The 16354-nt window shown below is 38.0% G+C and overlaps 1 protein-coding gene across 1 annotated transcript in view; it reads left to right on the forward strand.

Moving 5' to 3' along the window:
• Positions 1–1923: 1923 nt before the first annotated feature.
• The window catches only part of LOC131188479 (zinc finger protein 318-like), a 39123-nt gene continuing 24692 nt past the window's right edge, over positions 1924–16354 (forward strand). Inside the window, exons 1-3 of the mRNA XM_058163808.1 lie at positions 1924–2929; positions 9899–10128; positions 15173–15788. Coding sequence (XP_058019791.1) covers positions 2684–2929; positions 9899–10128; positions 15173–15788 — 1092 coding nt within the window. The 5' untranslated portion in view covers positions 1924–2683. The remainder of the gene's footprint in view (positions 2930–9898; positions 10129–15172; positions 15789–16354) is intronic.

A 16354-nucleotide genomic window follows, 5' to 3' on the forward strand; every position in this document is an offset into this window, starting at 1 on the left:
CTCTCCCTAAGTGGGGGGGGGGACGGGAAGTCGGAGAAGTCCGAGGGCTTATTGGCCGAAGAGCCGCCTCGGCCTCGGAACACGCGCCCCGCGTTCCCCCGCGGGCTCCCCGTGTCCTGGGGTAACGGTTCCTTCACCGGGTTCGCCTTCAGTGGCTCCCGAGAGCATCCTTGCTTCCCCTTAATGTCCCAGGAAACCCGCTTCCCTCCCGCCAAGGCTTATCTCGGTATCCCGGGTCTTTGGTTTGGTTTGGGCTGAGCAACGACTACAAGGTTCCCCGTCGGAAAGTTTACTCCGCCACAGCACACCTTTAAAAGCAAATGGGGAGGGGGAGAGAAAGGGGCTCTCTATGGAAACCCGGAAAATGCGTCCGCCGGTTGCCAAGTAGGAAAATTAAGCATAATTACCATAATGGCCAGGGCAAGCCATTAAAACAGGAGTCCCCAATGCCTGGTCCATGGATCGGCATCAGTCTGTGGCATGCCAGAATCCGGGCCACACAAACAAATGAAGCCCCATCTGCGAGATGCAAAACCACACCCACTCCGGTCTGGAAAAACCTTTCTCCGTGGAACTGGTCCTTGGTACCTAAAAGGTTGGGCACCACTGCACTAAACTATCCAATGAGAGCAAACCCCATTCCCTACTACTACTATCACTGAAGTTACTATCTAGTTTGGTAATGAAGTCTTCAAGAAAACCACCAAGCTCAGAGTGCACTAAGGATCCCACCGTTCAATCCCAGCTACAAATATTTTCTTCTAGTGATAGCTGCCCTAGCTGAAGATTGGATGTAATTTGGACAGCGATATCTCAATCTGGCTTCAGCTCCAGCCACATCAAATACCTGTACAATTAGCACAGGGCCCCCCCAAGGCTGTGTGCTCTCCCCACTTCTCTTCTCTCTGTATACCAATGACTGCATCTCCAATGATCCATCTGTTAAGCTACTGAAGTTCGCAGATGACACAACAGTGATTGGTCTCATTCGAGACAATGACGAATCCGCATATAGACGAGAGGTTGAACGACTAGCCTTGTGGTGCAACCAAAACAATCTGGAACTGAACACACTCAAAACCGTAGAAATGGTGGTAGACTTTAGGAGAAACCCTTCCATACTTCCACCTCTCACAATACTTGACAACACAGTATCAACAGTAGAAACCTTCAAATTTCTGGGTTCTATCATATCGCAAGATCTCAAATGGACAGCTAACATCAAAAACATCATTAAAAAGGACAACAAAGAATGTTCTTTCTGCGCCAACTCAGTAAGCTCAAACTGCCCAAGGAGCTGCTGATCCAATTCTACAGAGGAATTATTGAGTCTGTCATTTGCACCTCTATAACTGTCTGGTTCGGTTCTGCAACCCAACAAGAAAAACACAGACTTCAGAGGATAATTAGAACTGCAGAAAAAATAATTGCTACCAACCTGCCTTCCATTGAGGACCTGTATACTGCACGAATCAAGAAGAGGGCCCTGGAAAAATTTGCAGATCCTCGCATCCTGGACATAAACTGTTTCAACTCCTACCTCAAAACGACGCTATAGAGCACTGCACACCAGAACAACTAGACACAAGAACAGTTTTTCCAAGGCCATCACTCTGCTAAACAAATAATTCCCTCAACACTGTCAGACTATTTACTGAATCTGCACTACTATTAATCGTTTCATAGTTCCCATCACCAATCTCTTTCCACTTATGACTATGACTATAACTTGTTGCTGGCAATCCTTATGATTTATATTGATATATTGACCATCAATTGTGTTGTAAATGTTGTACCTTGATGAATGTATCTTTTCTTTTATGTACACTGAGAGCATATGCACCAAGACAAATTCCTTGTGTGTCCAATCACACTTGGCCAATAAATTCTATTCTATTCTATTCTATTCTATTCTATTCTATTCTATAGCAGTAGGGAAAGCAATTTGAGGACTCGGTGCAAAAGAGCCCTTTGTATACCCTATAGAGGAGGGCCTCGATAAATAAGATTGCCCACTCAAAATTTTTCAATCACTAGTTGGAAATTTTGTTACAGGAGAGTAAGTCTGTCACAGGGATTACAGTAAATATAAATTTTCTACTGTAGGCCAACAGAATTCACATTCGTTTTATGCAGTTGAATTCTGCAAAATTGTTTCTGTGAATACTTGCAGAGTTGAGAGACCCACTTGCAGGTGACAGTATCGAGAAACAAACACGGTTACGGTTCCAAGTGGGAAGTTTGCTTGCCTGCAGAATTTACCCCATTAACTTAAGCGCAACTTAAGCGCTATCCCCAGTTGCGATACGGTTTCTGCGGACCGAAACGCCACTTGAATAAATGCGTCGGCCTTTAAGGCGCCACGAGGGTCTACCACCTTCTTACAAAGCGAGGGAGACGCTCCCTTTCCGAGGAACCGAGCGGCGAGCTCCTCCATCATTGCGCAAGCCAAGTGAGCGCCATCCGCGGCGCGCGCTCGGATTGCAGATCTCGCGGCGCCTTGTTCACGCGACTCGCACTCTTTTTCCCGCCATCTTGAAAAGATGCACGCAGGAAGCTTCCGGACCTTTGGCATGCGCCCGGTGCGCATGCGCGTTCCGCGCGGGGTGGTCAAGCGAGAGAGGGAATAAAAGGGCGAACGAGAGAGGGGCCGGAGGCCTCGGGAGTGTTTTTATGCCGCCGCATGATGTACCGTCCCGGTTGCGGCCGCTCGAGCATGATCCCCTCCAGCCGGCCCAAAGAGAACAGCAGCAGCTCAGGCTCTCGATGTTCCCGGTCCGGTGCGTCCACCAATCCGACCACCGGGTCAAGTCGAGGCCGTAGCCCGCGCCGCTCCCGTTCTCCGTCTCCACGGGGCCGCCGCCACCACCGCTCGCCGTCCAGCGGTCGCCCTCCGCGTCGCTCGCCATCCCCCCGTCGCAGTAGCAGGGTACGCTCTCCCTAAGTGGGGGGGGGCGGGGGACGGGAAGTCGGAGAAGTCCGAGGGCTTATTGGCCGAAGAGCCCCCTCGGCCTCGGAACACGCGCCCCGCGTTCCCCCGCGGGCTCCCCGTGTCCTGGGGTAACGGTTCCTTCACCGGGTTCGCCTTCAGTGGCTCCCGAGAGCATCCTTGCTTCCCCTTAATGTCCCAGGAAACCCGCTTCCCTCCCGCCAAGGCTTATCTCGGTATCCCGGGTCTTTGGTTTGGTTTGGGCTGAGCAACGACTACAAGGTTCCCCGTCGGAAAGTTTACTCCGCCACAGCACACCTTTAAAAGCAAATGGGGAGGGGGAGAGAAAGGGGCTCTCTATGGAAACCCGGAAAATGCGTCCGCCGGTTGCCAAGTAGGAAAATTAATCATATGTTACCAAAGTTGGCGCCGGGCTGCTGAGCCAAAAATGTGCCTGCCTCCCTTGTGCCGTATCGTTTTTATCAAGCCGTTGCGGTTTGTGGGGATGGTGTTAATGCGAGTTCAGGTAACTTGGTAACACTTGGCAATGGCCAGCCACGACTTAAGTGTGTTGTATGAAGGCAGCTAAAAGGGCAGTACTTTTCACCTCTATACTGAGCTCTCGGCAAGGTTTACAAGTATTTCACCAGATAGAGGGAATTCCCAAGTAATTTCTACAATACCAATTAGGATTATGTAATTTTTATTACCCTTTGGGTTAATTCCGTTTATCCTGTTCAGTATAGTTGCTGCTTGGGAGTTCTGAACTCTCAAAATCTTTAGTCTTGGGTATTTTATATCTTTTTTCTGTAAAGAAAACGACATATAGTGCAATCATAAGTGTTAATTAAAAGCAAGTTTCTTGTGTTAAATAGGACTGTTTTCTAGTAAGGATTTTCTGGTTTCATTATGAAAATCATTATGTGATGGATCTAGGCTCAATACAATATATAACCATGCTTACAAGTCTGTGTTTATACTGCCTTTGGCATATAATTCATTCTAATTTTTAATTCAACTTAAAATAAGGCATTAGCAAAATGCTTAATAAGGACTGCTTAGAAGTTAGATATCAGTGTTTTGTAAATAATAGTTACAGAAAATATTAGATTTTTCTATGGAAAAGAATATCTTCACAACTGTTTGCATAGACAGCTGTGAGGATAGACATTGAAATTAGGGAGTGTGTGAATGATATTTACTAAGAAATCACAGGTTGTGCAGTTGTGTGCCACTTAACGTGTGGTTCTTTACTGAGATTTTAGAGTCAGTGTTTTTTAGGGTTTGAAATAATTCACTTTAATTTGAACGTTTTACTGAAATTGTAAATCCTTCTATGGCCTTATAAAGGAGAGCTTAATTGTTTGTTCAGAAACCATAAATGAAATTCAGTCTATATTCTAAGATGAGGCATTTTATAATATGTTTTGATGTGGTGTTTAAATTCATATTGTAGTTCAGATTGTGGGGAAAAGGAATGTCTTATCCACAAATTGTAATGTAAACAAGATTTGTTTTTAATTGCACAACGCAAGGAAGGAAGGAGAGGTTTGCTTGCCAGCACAAAATTTGCTGATATTCCAATTGAGGGAGTGATCAGTTGAGCTTTGTTATGACACCTGAGGTGGATTTACTAAGTGAATACCATAAATAGACTATAATATTATGTGAAAGTAGTTAGGGTTAAAGTAGTTGTATAGCATTTTTTACCCCATTCACTCATGTCTGATTTTCAAAGTCTTCCTAAATGAGTCCGGGGTTTTTTTTTTTGCAAACTTTTTCAAAAGTAGTTTGCCATTATCTCTTTCTTAGGGCTGAAAGTACTGTAACTGACTCAAGGTCACCTAGCTGGCCTTGTGCCTAAGGCAGGACTAGAATTCACAATCTCCCAAATTTCTAGTGAGATGCCTTAACCATTACACCAAGTTGGCTCTCACTTCTATAGTATATAGATCTGAATTACATACCTACTATAATAAAAGTATTTGTTGGGATCTTACAAGAAAGAACCCAGAGAATAATGAACCTCATACTTCCTCTTGGGATCTCTTGAGTGTTGTTATGATTCTTTTAACCAAATGAAAGATTCTTGCTTGAATTCAGTGGAATTTTTCTTTGTATATCTAGTCGAAAATCAGTGATCCAAGTTATTGATTTAATCATTGTACTAAGAGCTCACCCATCCAAACTGAAACAGTAATGTAAATCACAATTGATTTCAGGTAACACAATACACTAAGGCATCAAATGTCATTTACAACTACAGTGGCTGAATATACACCACATGCTAAACCAATCATATAAGTCAGCATAATACAAGAATCCAGATAAGATTTTACATATTTACGGTATTTCTGTATAGCCATGTTCTAGAACAAATGGAATGTTTTAAAGGCAGGACTTGAAAAATGCAGTGATTCCATATCCAGCTCAGAAGTTAAAAATACACTCTAGCTACATGAGAGAGGGCATAAATATATTTTCGGTAATATTAAGGAGTTTAACAGCTAGATTTGTGATCCTGATTATGATGGTACATTACACAAATGTAGTGAAGTGATATTAATGAAATCGTACTCAGGTTAATGATAAACTAACATAGATTAATGAATGTTTTTAATGTTTTTGAAGCAATGTGCACTTTTTTCTTGTCACAACCTTGTAAATTGTCACCTGCCTTCAACTACATCCACTGCAGTTTTTTCATTTTGGGTTTTACTATACTCTTCTGCTCAATTTACCTTTAGATTTTGCTTCTATCACTAAATTACAATACTGGGGCTGTGCAACTCAATTTATAAATTAGGATTTCAGTAAAGATAAAGGTTTCTCTTTAAGCTAGGCGGTAGTGCACCTCTCCGTTTCTTAGCTGAGGAGCCAGCGTTGTCTGAAGACACTTTACCTGGTCATGTACCCAACAAGACTACACTGAGGTGCATGTAAATACTGTTACCTTCTCATCAAAGTAATACCTATTTATCTACTCGCGTTTGCATGCTTTTGAAATGTTAGGTGGGCAGGAGTTGCGGCAAGTAACTGGAGCTCACCCTGTCACACAACACTGGGGTCTTGAACCAGGCTTTAACCGCTGAGTCATTGCACCCCTAGGAATTCAGTACATAAGTCTAATCAGGCTTCCTTGAAAATCGTTTTAAAAATTTACATTATGCAGATATAATTACAGAAAATACCCAGGGGATTATTTCCTAGATAAACCATAGGAATAGTATCTACTTTTCATTTATTTCATATTCAGTATGTGTTTTTCCTGTTTTATCTTTTAAAAATATTTTCTGAATAACTTTACAAAGCATAGTGCCCCTAAGGTGGCTTGTAATATACATTATTCAATTCATGTTAATGTACAGTAGTTGTTTTACATAAATTTTTTGACAATGCATTATAGTTTGAAAATGCTGATCACCAAATACCATACATTTTAATTTGAAGCAAGACGAACTAAAGAATTTTCAGACCCTCTAGGTTTAGAAAGTTTCCCATCTTTTGATAGGGAATTTCACATATTATCTAGCAACTTCATTTATCCTGGTGTTGGTCCAGTAAGTATTGCTTTTAACAACGTTAATTACAATAATATTTGTGGATTTATTTGCTTGCATGCATGCATGGGCAGAAATAGTTTCTTCATTTTAAAGAAAATATTAAATTGTTTTCTTAATTTAGAACTTATTCAGTGTATGTATAAAACAGGACATCAAATAAGATAAATGGGATTATGCCCATACCATTTTCTATGGGTTGCAGTACTCAGTTGGTCCACATTTCACACATTTTTTCTTGTTTATTGGAAAAAAGGTCATAAAATGTGATAAACCTTACTTAAGAACTGCCTAACGGAAATTTTGGGTTCAATTGTAATCGTGAGGACTACGAGTGTGTGGTGATTGCTGTGTACAGTTCCTGTATGTTAAGATATTATAGAATTACAAAACATGCAGAAAGGAGCATCCAAAATAATTTCAGGGAAGAATAGGTCCCCTACAAGGAGAACCTGATGAGGAAATATTACATGCAATACATAAAATGCATGATGTAGACATCACCCAGAGTCGCTGCAACAGTGAGATGGTAGGTAGGTAGGTAGGTAGGTAGGGAGAGAGAGAGAGAGAGAGAGAGATACAGAAATTACACTCCCTCTCTCAAAATGTTAAGACTCCATTGAAACTAGAAAGGTATTTAGGAAATATGTCCTCAAAGAAGAAAATGCTTTTTGCATAATTTACTTTTAACTTCTGCTACCAGCAGATGTAATGACAGATGTTTTGAAAGGGCGCTGGCAGATTCATGTAGGATCAGGGTTATGATTATGGTTACAAATAACTTTTGGCTCTTTGCTATCTACAGGATTCTTTAAATATTGTGGCTGGGAAACCACAGTAAAACTTTGTGTTTAATTAATATATATCACATAACATCCCATTATATCTGTATATTAATGTGTTGAGAAAGGAAATGTAAAGAATGACAGTTTAGATTAAGAAAAATAATACTTATCTCAGTTTCAATGTTGGATATTAATACATTATGTTTACAGTAACATTCATTAGAGAATGTTTTCTTATAAATGGAATATTAAGTAAATTATAGCATGTTTTTCACAATGAAAAAATTTCTGCCTTACATCACTACTACAAATACAAAATGGATTACAATTATTTTTTAAAAAAAATATTAAAAAATTATTTCTATTTAGTTTATTTGCCTGCTCCTTAATGTCCATTCACTTAACTTTGGATACTTAAAAACATAGTAGCCAATTTGAAAACTCAACACCCCCCCCCAAATCAGCATAATATAACTAAAATGTAGTTAATCACTGCCAATTTAAATGGTTGCTGAAGAATGAGAATCTTCAAAACTGCCTGGAATGCCTTAATATTTATGGTTTATAGCACTTGAAAATACAGGTAGTCCTCGACTTATAACAATTTATTTAGTGACTGTTGAAAGTTGCAACAGCACTGAAAAAAGTCAGTTATGACTATTTTTCACACGACCACTGCAGCAGGAGTGAAATCTGTTTTTCCCCCTACCAGTTCTGTGGGCGTGGCTTGATTGGTGGGCATGGCTTGGTCAGATGACTCGGTGGGCGTGGCCAATAACAATAAATAATAAAAATAATAAACAAAGTATACAAAACAATAAGAGGTACCAAAAATCAACTTTCACACTTTACACACACACAACACAACACAACACAACACAACTGACTCATACACAATGTAAAAGAAGCTGCACTTCACCCAAAATGGCCCCTGCAACAAGCAGGAACCTCGCATAGCCACAAAAAGCTCAAAAACCAACTTTCACACTTTACACACACACAACACAACAGACACACACACACAGAGTTTTGTGAGATTTTGTGTGTTTGTGTAGCTAGAGTGAAACACTACAGAAACACACCAAATCTCAGAAAGCTGCACAAATATTTTATTTTATTATTTTATTTTATTTTATTTTATTTATAAATTTTAGATCAGCAAAGCTGGGAACTCTGGGAGTTGAAGTTCACAAGCCTTAAAGTTACTAAGATTGGAGACCATTGTTTTAGATAAAAGCAGCTAAATTTAAAACTTCCTTAACTTTAAATTGCTGTCTAAAAAAAAAAACTTTAAAAAAACCCCAATTAACTATTTTTTAAAGCTCCCCCCCATTTACTTACCCAATTGGACGCAGGCAGATTGAGTTGCTCACCTAGGAAATGGACTGCAGGCAGGCAGATTCAGTTGCTAGCTGATGCAACTGATTGCAGCAGCCAAAGCAAAGCAAGGCTTAGCGAGCTGGAAAGAAGCAGCAATTAGGCAAGTGGGGACGGGGTGATTGGGTGGGCATGGGCGGGGGCTGTTGTAAGAGGTTGTAAAAAAATGATTTTAAAAGCCTGTGATGATCAGGCGACTTAGCTGGGATCGCCAGAGGAAAAAAAGATTTTAAAAGGCTCCTCTGACGACCCTAGCTGAAGTTCCCTGATCGCCAAAACCTTTTAAAAGGATTGTTTTAACAACCTCTTTGGCCGAAGAGCTTGTAGAAAACATGTTTTTTAGAGGTTCTGGTGATCAGACAACTCAGCTGGGATTGCCAGAGGAGCCTTTTAAAAGCTTTTTTTTAAAGCCGAAGAGGTTGTTAAAAAATAAACTTAAAGCCGAAGAGGTTGTTAAAAAATAAACTTTTAAAGGGTTCTGATGATCCCAGCTGAGCCGTGGGATCATCAAAGGCTTTTTTTTTACTTTTAAAAGCATTTTTTCGGCTGAAGAAAAAAATGTTTTTAAAAGTTAAAAAAAAACCACAACCCTCTGATGGCGGGCTCAACAGGGGCAGGGGGCGGGGCCAGGGATTTTTGCTACCGGTTTTCTGAACCACCAGCTGCCATCGCTACCGGTGATCCGGTCCGAACCGGGAGCATTTCACCCATGCACTGCAGTATCCCCATGGTCACATGATCAAAATTCAGGAATTTGGCAAATGACTCATATTTATGACTATTGCAGTGTCCTGGGTTCATATGATCACCTTTTGCAACCTTCTGACAAGCTAAGTCAATGGGAAAGCCAGATTCACTCAGCAATGTCACTAACTTAATTCCAGTGATTCACTTAAAAAATATGGCAAGAAAGATAATAAAATGGAGCAAAATTCACTTAACAAATGTCTCACTTAGCAACAGAAATTTGGGGCTCAATTATTATTGTAAGTTGAGGACAACTTGTGCATTTATTCCATAGATAATGCAAGCTTGGTGTGTATACTGCTTTTTAAATTGGTTTATTTCCAAAATTATATACCTGTGTTGTGTGGGTAGGTGGGTGGATGGATGGTCGGATAGGTAGGTTCCATACTGAATCACAATAATATTACGTACTCCAATATAAAACCTCTGGTTATATTTTGATTTATTTTTTTTTGATAGCATAGCCAATGTGATAGAATAATATTTTTCTCCAATTACAGAGACATTCCCCGGGTCCACACTCACGCTCCCCGGGTCGGCGCTCACGTTCTCCAGGTCGGCGCTCACGTTCTCCACGTCGGCGTTCTAGAAGTCGACACTCTGAATCTTCAGTGGAACAGAATTTGCGGATCACTGTTGGCAATGATCGTTATGGTATTGATACACCTGAGAGAAAGAGATTATGTGATAGACTGGGCTCACCAGTTGATAGCCTGAGTGATATGGATAGGTAGGTTTCTTTCAAGACTTTTTTCTCACAGTTATGTTTCTTCATGCTTTTCCATGTTTGATATAAAACACCACAATCTTCTAAGAAGTAATGAAAAATAACATTGCCAAGTAATATTGAGAATTCCAGATCTAGGAGAGAGTATTTAGTGTACTTTCTCAGACTGATATTTCATAATTCCAAAATGAATATTTCATAATTCTAAAATGAATGGCAACTCATATACTGTAACAAAAATAGTAGTAGTGTTAATAATACAGTAATGCAGTGTTTCAGTAAACTGCAATACATTTAAAAATAATTTAATAAAAGAATACATATCAGTTGTTTGACAAAGTCCAAAAGAAAATAACATTTTCGGTATAATATCAGTATTTGGATTTTCATTAAAGATAGATTTGCCCTTTTCTGTATATTAATTAAATGAAGAAAGCAAACATTCTGTGGTATGAGTATAATAGTATATATTCACATTAATGTTCTTTGTGTAATACTTCAGTCATATTCAATATGTGGAATAGATTATCAGTCACATACAATGTACATTTTTGGGTTGATGGGTATATTTGGAAATTTAGTAATATATTAAGAATGCTCAAGTGAAATAGATATCGTGGGAGATGGGGCTTGACTGTTCACAATACAATGGTCTAAATCTGTGCTGGATGATTGTGTTTTCATTTGCACGTTGCTTTTCATTTTGGGGAGAAACACTCTGCAGTCTCTATGGCAAGAGTTGGTTCATTCCAACAACTCTGCCTCTCTGCCTATACAAATTTTCATTTTGACTGGAGAAGTTATTTGGATGAGTAGCGAAACATCTCAATTTTAATAAATTTTGGTTCAGTTGCCATGATTTAACCTTTTTGGGTAATAAGGTATCTATTTATTCAAAAGCAAAATGGTGAAGATACTTCATGTTTCCTCCTCCAGGATGCTTCCTACCATTCCCAGCTTATCTTTGTCTTTTCTGTGGGAAGATGTGCAAAAAAGCACTGGGATGCTGTTAGGTTCTATTTTTATTTTCCAAAAATGAATTTTTTTATTTAATAAATAAATATTTATTTATTTCATTTCATTTATTTTTTATTTCATTTCATAATTTTCCAAGTACAAAGCAATAAATTGTAAATAGCATTCACTCTAATATCATCTATTCATCTAAAATGCACTGAAAGTATTTCTGTATTTTGACGAATGAGCAAAATTATTTGTTTGTGGAAGTCGTTCATCTTTAATCAACAGTATTATGAAATTCCGTGTTTTTATCAAGTGGATGCTAAGCATTAAGAGCAAATGTGGAACTGAAACCATTGTTTTTTTTTAACTTTACAAGATGGGGAGGAAAATGAAGAAGTATTCTATTAATGAATATCCTGTCTCCTGGTGAAAGTTTAGTAACTAAAGTTTACTAAACTTACAGGTGCAAAATCTTATGTAGAAAATAGATTACAGTTCAACAGAATTCAAACATCCTGTTTTTGTAAACTAATATATGGGCTGTGTTTCATCTGCAGATGGTTTTTACTATTACCAATTTTCTATTTGCAATAAGATTATAGAAAAAGGCATATGCAAAATATATTTAGGAAAAAAAGAATCTTTGGAATAGCATGAATCTGTGATATAATGGTAAAATATTTCCTTTTGAACACTGAATAACATGATGCATTTGCAATGAAAGTTGTTTGGTGATCTGTAATCAAATGTGTATTCAAATAGAACAATCAGTTAATATTTCACTGCTGAAAATGAAAAATCCTTGTCCCTGGGGAAGGTTTTATTTCTACATCAAAAGTGTTGATTTTCTATTGTTTTTTAAACATGCAGGTAGCCCTTGACCTATGACCATAACTGAGCCACAAATTTATGTTGCTAAGCAAGACAATTGTTAAGTGAGTTTTCCTGCATTTTATGACCTTTTTTTTGCCAGAGATGTTAAGTGAATCACTGCAGTTGTTAAGTTACTAACAGGGTTATTAAGTGAATCTGACTTTCCCATTGATTTTGTCAGAAGGTTGCAAAAGATGATCACATGACCCTGGGACACTGCAACTGTCATAAATATAAACCAGTTGCTGGGCTTCCAAATTCTGATCACACAACCATGGGGATAGTAATAGCACTTAGACTTATAGCTTCATAGTGCTTTTACAGCCCTCTCTAAGCTATTTACAGAGTCAGCATATTGCCCCCAACAATCTGGGTCCTTATTTTACCCACCTCCGAAGGATGGAAGGCTGAGTCAACCTTGAGCCGGTGAAATTTGAACTGCCAAACTGCAGCTAGCAGTCAGCTGAAGTAGCCGGCAGTACTGCACTCTAACCACTGCACCACTTCGGGATGCTACAATGATCATAAGTGAAATAAGTCACAAGCAGTGTTGTACCTTTGAAAGACCGCTAAACAAATTGTTGTAAGTTAAGGACTACCTATACAATATAGGTAGTTCTTGACTTATAACTACAATTGGGATGGAATTTCTATTGTAAGCCATGGTCATAAGTCGAGTCAATATATGGTAATTTTTATGGTGGTTGTTAAGTGAATCACCTCAGTTGTTAACTTAATTACATAGTCAATAAGTAAAAACCCCAGATTTTTTTGCCACAAATTGGCAAAAAAGTTGCAATCGGTTGTAAATATAAATGCCAGTTGCCAGACATCTGAATTGTGATCCCACGACCATGGGGCTGGTGAGAGAGTTGTAAGTATGAATACAGGTCATAAAGTCAGTTTTTCCGAGGCCCTTGTAAATTTGAACCATTATTAAATCAGTGGTCATAAGTTGAGGTCCTGTAAAAGTATAAAGTGATAATATGTTTGTGAGATACAAAAATTAAGCAAAACTTAGAAAAATTAGCTTAAAAATAAGGAAGCTATAACTGAGTATTCAGCACAATGCTACAATTATTATAGGTTCCTATTCAAGGCATGACTGAATTAGTCATGGTGTCTTTTATGATGTTCCTGATTTGTTTACTTGTTTGTTTTTGAAAATGGTCAGCATATTGCATCCAGTGAGCATGTTCTGCATCATTGTGGTATTCAATGGGATAATTTTATTGAGACACTCTTTTGATTTTCTTAAACCTATTGATGTTTTATAAACACATCTGCATACTGTAATGATCCATGTGAGGAAACTAATTTTACTAAATAGGATATTTCTATTCTATTCATGCCATTTGAATTATATTATTCTAAAAGAATTTTAATGTTGCTAACAATTAGGAATACAAATTGCAAACCTTTCCCAACTATTATCTTAAAAGGCTGATTTAAAAAAAAATCATTGTAGCTTCACTGGAATATAGAACACTTAGAGTTACTCCAGTTAAAGAAAATTCATTCATTAAACTTACTTATGTAATAGGTGAGATGAGTGGTGTAGAAATTTATAAATAAATACAAATAGATTCATTCTAGGATGAGCAAGTATGAAAAACCAATTAAAAAGAATATAATACAAATATAATACAAATAAAAATAAAACAAAGTCTGGAAAGAAAAAAGGGATAAATCCAGAGAATTAGAGAATTTGTAGCATCAGGGTACAAATAAAATTTCCCTTCTAATTGAAATAGGAGCTAATTAAGAGCCACTATATTCATAATGTTTGAAAGCAAAACTAGAAGAACAGCATCTACCTGTAGGTGGGATTGAATTCTATTGACATGTTAAAATGATAAGAGTGTATGCTATCATAGCAGGGGCAATGGAAGAAAATGTGGGCAAGGGTTTCTACAAAAGATATTTACTAATATATACCTTCCAATATTGCCCTGGGAGAGGTGTCAAAGCAGTTTGGTAGCTTTGTAGTATATAGAAAGGTGAGATTAAATAGTTACTTAGCAGTTACGAGTGGATTTTGATTAAAAACTGCCAGTAGGAATTTCCAGTAGCTTCCAAAACCATCTGCTGTGACATTTCAAAAAGTAGCTAGCAAATTTCTCCTTTGGCCCCCTTTGAACTTAAAAAACACATATACTTAGGAGAGAGATCAAATATAGGTTGATCGATTTTTCCCCCCTGTTCATTGTGAAGGAAAGTTGTAAAGAAATAATATAGTCAGTGAACAGTTGGTATAAAAAGAACTTAACTCAGTAAGGCAGGCAGGCAACAAATGCAGACGCAGGAGCCCTATGTTTGATAAATCAATGCAGAATGAATAACAGAATGTCATTGCTATTTTCATCTATATTCACTGACTTCTAGCATATGATGGTAGAACCTCAGTGGTTTGTTATGGCACAGGATGGGCTACTTTAAATAAAAGGTGATTCTAAATAAGAGAAAAAACTGATTAAATGAATTTTTCCATTAACTGGGAAACAGTGGTGCAGGTCAAACAAATTATATACTATTATATACACTGCTATATCATTCTTACAGTTGAATGTATGTAGAACTACTTTAAGAGGTAGACATGATGAAGTGTTGCTGTTCATCATGAACTGAAATTTCAGTATTCTATCTGGCAAAAGAAAAGTAATTTTTTATTTTTCTGCTAATAACTTTTTATGCAATCTTTGAAAATCAAGATATTTTGGTGCACACTTTATGCAAGATTTAACCCCCACCTTGAAATGTAAGTTATGTCCAGTGGATGGAATAACACCCACCCATGGATTTTCTCCTCTCCTTCTCTTCTCCTCTCCTCTGACAAATCTGCCTTAATGGCTGGCGGACATTCTAGAACAGATTAAAAGAAAACAAAAGCTACAGATGGGAGGAGAGCAATAAAATAACTTGAACTGAATACAGAATTTAGTGAATGGATTTACAGGTTATGCTTAAGTTTTATCTTTCCTCTGTTCATTAATAACTTGTTTTAGAAGTTATTTAATTGAGAACAAAATACCTTCGTTTGTGATAGGAAATGAACCTGTTGCGAACATTATAAAACTTTTGGAACTGACTGCATTAGGTTGAAAGGAAAAATAATGATTATGCATAAGCAGGCTGCTTTTCAACATTTCTGTTCAACTGACACTATTCAAATTTGTGCATGAAGTTATAATTTATGTATCTCTCTAATCAGGGATGATTTGGCTGATGGACCAATATTTAGCAGAAGCCTTTTACGTCGTCGGAGCCTTGACAGATATCCTTCTCGTGAGGAAAATCAGGCTAGTCCTTTCAGTAGGAGACATGATGAGGACTATCACAATAGGGATGTTTTCCTCCATCAATCAGACTATAGCATGAACTATGAGGAGAGAAAAAGAACTGATTCAAGAGAAACTGATAGGGAAGGTGAACTACATAGAAAATCCTTATATGCATTGGACGATAGAGGGCGGGACCCAAAACGACCTCGATATGACAGAAATGACAGATTACTTGATATGAACATGGAACAACAGGGTTTCTTGTCAGGAACACGAAAGTACCGTAAACGAAGTTTTAGTAGAAGTCCAAGTCCAACATATCTCAATGAAGATTTTCGCGAACTTGAAAGTGCTAGAAGGAAAAGAAAAGAAGAGGAACTGAGCAGAAATCTGAGTCGGGAACTATCTGGCGATAGCTATGCGATGACTGGTTCAACTAATTCAACGAAATCTTCTGAACCTCAGTACCTTTATAGACCTGATGAGGCACCAGCAATGCCCAAAAAATCTATTTTGAAGAAACGTGTGGAAGATCATTCAGTACAGGTTTGACACCACTCCACTCCATTTTTGTTACTGTCGGTTGTAATTTTTTTAAATCTCTTTAATGCTTCATTTCAACTGTGTTAGTTTATGGGCATATTTCTCTAAAGTTCCATTGAAGATTGTTGGTTTAGTATGAATCCTTTATAATTATCAGCTTGATTTCATTTGATCTAAATGAGGACTTTACTTGTTTTAAAATTTAGGGCAACAGTCTATAAAGTCTTTAAGCAATTATGGTCATCCTAGAGAAGTCTTTCTAAAGTTAGTGATACCCAGTGAACTAAATTTTAGAGCTTAAAGAATATATTATTTTTTAATGGCTACATGTTCAGTTTCAATATGCTTGGGATATTGGGGAAATGTCTTTGTTAGCCTTACAAAATTCACAGAAAAGATATGCAAGCTTTTAAGACTCCTTGTTTACAAAAAGGTTGAATGGAGAATAACACCCACCCATGGATTTTCTCCTCTCCTTCTCTTCTCCTCTCCTCTGACAAATCTGCCTTAATGGCTGGCGGACATTCTAGAACAGATTAAAAGAAAACAAAAGCTACAGATGGGAGGAG

Source organism: Ahaetulla prasina, chromosome 1 (genome assembly GCF_028640845.1).
Source record: "Ahaetulla prasina isolate Xishuangbanna chromosome 1, ASM2864084v1, whole genome shotgun sequence".
Classification (NCBI taxonomy): domain Eukaryota; kingdom Metazoa; phylum Chordata; class Lepidosauria; order Squamata; family Colubridae; genus Ahaetulla; species Ahaetulla prasina.